General features: G+C 28.8%; 1 protein-coding gene across 1 annotated transcript in view; it reads right to left on the bottom strand.

Moving 5' to 3' along the window:
* LOC106469254 (lysosomal aspartic protease-like) overlaps positions 1-5,018 on the bottom strand; it is a 23,062-nt gene that overhangs the window by 13,833 nt on the left and 4,211 nt on the right. Inside the window, exons 3-4 of the mRNA XM_013929733.2 lie at positions 3,676-3,799; positions 2,752-2,885 (exon numbers count right to left, since the gene is read on the bottom strand). Coding sequence (XP_013785187.1) covers positions 2,752-2,885; positions 3,676-3,799 — 258 coding nt within the window. The remainder of the gene's footprint in view (positions 1-2,751; positions 2,886-3,675; positions 3,800-5,018) is intronic.

Raw genomic sequence — 5,018 nt, 5'->3', positions numbered from 1 at the left:
AGTTACAATGATGCAGCACACATGCACTCATGTTACCATATCCAATAATATAAAACTGACGTTTAGTCTCTAAAAAGTGACCTGTCTTGGCCATGTTTTAGTGGACTAGTATTTTGTAAAATACAGTCACATTTCAATTATTATACATTATATATGTATACGGATTATTACTATTTACAAATAAGTTTAAGAACTTATTTTTCTTAAGACATATACAGTAAATAAAGGAGTAAAGCGAACGATTATCTCTTTTAGTTCTGACCTTTATACACAGTTGCTGCTTGTTGTAGCTTGCTAAGCCTTAAGAAATTTCGCACATGGAGGATATGAAATGAATTTTTTTGAGGTTTTATATACACATCTGAGTAACCAAAAAATCATAAATTACTATACTGATACCACAGAATTCCACTATAATTTTTCAAGCTTAGTAACTAAGCCATAAGTTATTTTCTCCAAGAAATGCATAGGGTAGACGTTTCGAAAGAGAATGTTTTGTATGGAAGTAATTTCTTTGTGAAGGGCTAAGTAGGATTAGGTACATTCATAGGCTCTTTTTTGTAGACAGAGAATAAGATTGCATTTGAAAGAGAATGGTTTAAAACTGTCAAACAGAGTTAAAAGGCTAGTAAATGTGTTTTTACAATAGATAGAAGTTGAAAAGCCATTAGCATCATGGTTAACAAGAACGTCCAGAAAAGGAATAGAGAATAATGTTGCTTTGCATTTCTTAGAGAAAATAACTTTCTCATTCCTTAATAATTTGTTTGCCAAACCATCTGAGATTCCCACTTTACCTAAACTTGCCTTATACACTTGCTTACCATATCTTGGGAGACAGAGCTCCCTTATCACGAAACAGTTGAAAAAGTTATGTAACACTTATTATCCCCAAATTGACCTGAAAATCATTATGAAACCTAACTTTAGAGTAAAAATTTTTTCCACTACAAAGATCATTTGCCAACTGCCCACATATCATCTATTTGTACACATGTGGAGACTGTAAGACCTCCTTTATTGGGGAAACCAAGTGTCACCTTAAAGTACGAGCATGTGAACACATGGACACGTCTATAAAAACTGGAAGAAAGGTTACAAACCCTCCCAACTCTGCTATCTATCAACACAATGCAGAAACAGGACCTCCAATTTCTCTCTCAAACTTTAAAATTCTTTCAATAGCCAAACATGATACTGAAGTTCTTATAAAAGAAACATTATACATAAAAACTCTTCTCCCGTCCCTAAATAACACAATCTTCACTGGATTTAAACCTAATTTAACTATTTCACTTGTACCTCAGTTTTCATTTTCTCGTGTTATATTTGTATATTCAAATTGTTTATTTCTTAGGTATATATTTCTGTTGTAATTACAAATATTATTTGTTTGTTTTGTAATCCTAGATTACTGATGATGGAATTATGACTATTCTGAAACATCTAATAAGTACTTCCTGTTGTTATGTTCGTGTTTTATCTTTAAAATTTCAGATGTTTTAAGAAAAAAATAAAAATAAAAGTGTGTCATCATTAATTTTGTGAAGTTAAACAGCATTAAATTTAATTTTATTCAATTACACATCTTACAATGTTCAATACTTTTGAAGTCTGTAAGCTTCATTTCCTTTCTTCAACTTGAATACCAGACTTCATGAATGGTTTATTATCCTTTTAAAACTGGAGAAAAGGTTTTCACTTAATCATTTTAACTTGATAAGCAGCTATTATAATGAAATATGTCTTTAATTTTTGTATTATTTTTGAATGCATATTCTATTTTATGTTATTTCTTAATCTGTTAATTTCAGAATATCTTATTGATTCACTAACCAATCTCTTTTTGTTAATACTCTTGCACATTGCTTTGTCCTATACTGCATATTTTTTTCTGTTTTAATTTGAATCTGAGTGAGCTGCTTTAAAAAAAAACTTATGAGACTAAATATCAGAGTCAACATATAAGGAGTACAAAAGTAAACACAGTAAACAGTTGTTCATTACTTCAAGGTTTCTTTTGCTTTAAGTCAGTGCCAAGCCATCTTTGCAATATTCTCACTGTGATATCAAATGAGTACATTCTTTGCAATTTGATTACTAGAAACTTGGAATTCAACCTGACTGCTATTAAGTTTGGAGAACTTTGCTTGACATGAGTATTTACATACATGTACACTATATTCATTGTTCCCTCTTACCCTTGGTAACTAGATGTGAAACAATCAACCTAACAGAAGAGTTTTGAGAAATACATATTTCAAAACTAAAATTGGAGAGTAAAATCCTCCACTAAAATAAATACCCAAGACAGTGATAAAGGCAACCAAACAGTAGTCGGTAATAACAGTATGTCGATTTTATAATGTTGTCCATTTTGACTGCATCTCTTTTTCTTAGTTGATCATATACAATCCTGGAGTAAATCAAGCTCCAAGATGTTACAAACTGATCTTAATATAGTCATGAGCAAACTTGACATGTCAGATTGGTATTACTTCTATATATGATTTAGTAAATTTTAAAATTAAATAGATGCTAAAAAAAACAACATTTTTTGAATAACATCCATTAGTACATGAACACACTAAAGACAGGTCCCTAGACAAAAACAATTATGTACATAGAAACAAAGGGGTCAAAGTTAGCCTTAAAGCTAATAATAAATAATTAAACTGTCTTTTTTTTTTTAATTTCAACCATTTTATCATGTTTAAATACATCAATGAAATATTTTGTTTTTTGTCTTACCTCAACATTGTCAATGGCTACAACGTCAGTACTAAGAATTCCTGACAAGCTACCAGATCCATACTCAATGGAAAACTCTGTGCCATTCTTCTGGTAACTGCTTGATTTAGAACTGTCATACTTCTTGTGAAGCACTAAACAAATCAAACCAAAATCACATTATCCACATGCATGATGAAAAATATGAATAGGAATATATAGACCCAACATGACTGAATAATATGTATCAATATAAATGAATTATGAAATGACTTCATAAAAAGATGAAAAACTGATTAATATGGAACATGCATTTATACAAGTTTTAATGAAGAACAAACTAAAAATTATTTTTTTTGTTATAGTTTGATTATGGTTACTTTAAAACAAAAGAAACATAACAGACCACTTTGAAAAGCTAATAAAAATACAACTTTTGTGTAATAATAAACTGGTAATATTTCAAATATCTCCCCTGTTCCCTTTGTTAGAAGTACATGAAAACCTTGTGCTAGTTTTTTAAATATCAGGCCTATAGTAACTCATTTTAACATTCATATTACACTGAATCAACGTTTAAAACAATTCTCAAACTATACGACTATTATACAATTTCACTTGTGTCACATAAACATCAAATCAAGTTCTGAAAATCTTTTTGTCTTTATTACTAATATCAAAAATTCTAATCATTCTTGTTTCCTCGCAAGCTAACATTTGTATTCAAATTGACTAATTTTTAAGATAACAAAATAACAAAGGCAGCTGAAAAATAAAATTTGTTGTGCCTCAACACAAAATTATATATATTTAATCTTATAAAACTCACAAAATCACACCAAATATTTATTTTTCAAATCAGAGGCAAAGCATTTTTTTTCTTAGAAAGTTTTTGAAAGGTAAGCACAATATGCATTGTCAATTATCTTAGAAGAGAAAACATACAACAGGCAATGTTGCTTGTCTTGCATTTCTTTGATGGAACCCAGAGATTGGAAGATCCAGTATCAAATACCACATCAAAGTCCTGCGGAGGAGTTCCAATAGTGATAGGCCCATAGTATTGAGCCTAGAATGATGAAAAAAAAAGCATCACAAAACACCTTTAAGTTTGATGATTAGTTTACATATTACTAAACTGAACAACTGTGTTGTGCCAAAGTATGAAGTCTGAAATGTTGAATCAAACAAATAACATTTTAATTTCATTTATAGGCACTTTCTACATTTAAATTCCTATATGGAATTATCAAAATATATCTTGAAATTCAATAAAAATAAATGAAATAACCAAATAAAAGAAATATTCAAGACTTATTTTGTAAAGTTCACCATGAAAATATATATGAAATAATGAAGCCAACAATAGTACAACTTCTAGAAAAAGGCCACAATCATGCATATTAATGTATTTGTGAAATTTAATTAAGAACAAATAAACATTAAAAAAAATCAAAATGAAGAAATTACTACAATATAATAGAAACTTGGAATATGATATATTTGTAATCTTATAAATATATAGTATACAGCAAGTAGGTAAAAATGTATATATACTGTACGATACATCATATCTATGCTATTCTTGCTAACTTACTACTATCACATTTCATACACTAGAGAATTTCCAAACTCATGATCCTACAGGTTATAACAGCATGTTTAGATATTCTAAACAAATTCATAAAACAAGAATTATAAATTTAACTGGCACGTGTGTCAGTCAAAAATACGTTTTCATTTAATTCTACTGGTTTGGAATACTGGAGGAAACAAAACACAGTCCTATATAAGCTAACAACTTACATGTTCCAAAGTTCGGTACAAATTAGTAACATTAACGATAAATATTTTTCAAATACATATATATAATCGTAGGTTATTTATGATGAATAAAAGACAACTCAAACAGCATACATGGATCACTAAACTGTTTTTAATAAAGAATATATTTATTGCCATGAGTAAAATGCTAAGAAGAAACATATAATCATATAGCCATTAAACACATCACCTTTTATTTACACTGTACATTTGAAAAATTGCTAAGCAGTTTACTTTCTTACAATGAGTTGATTCTTAAATTTATTTTAAATGTATCTGCTAGTTACTAGAAAATTTCACTCCTTGAGAAAGATCTTTTAATTTGCAAAATTTAAACTAAATCTAATCATCATCAAATTGTTTTATCTGTAGTAAGGTGAACTAAAAACCCAATCTTTAACAGATCTTTCTTGCTTTTCATTAGCTAGTTATATATATATATATATGTATGAGGCTGTCTGTAC

Source organism: Limulus polyphemus, unplaced genomic scaffold, assembly GCF_000517525.1.
Source record: "Limulus polyphemus unplaced genomic scaffold, Limulus_polyphemus-2.1.2 Scaffold3378, whole genome shotgun sequence".
Classification (NCBI taxonomy): domain Eukaryota; kingdom Metazoa; phylum Arthropoda; class Merostomata; order Xiphosura; family Limulidae; genus Limulus; species Limulus polyphemus.
The sequence above is the reverse complement of the archived record's forward strand: the minus strand, read 5'-3'. Positions and strand labels throughout refer to the sequence as shown.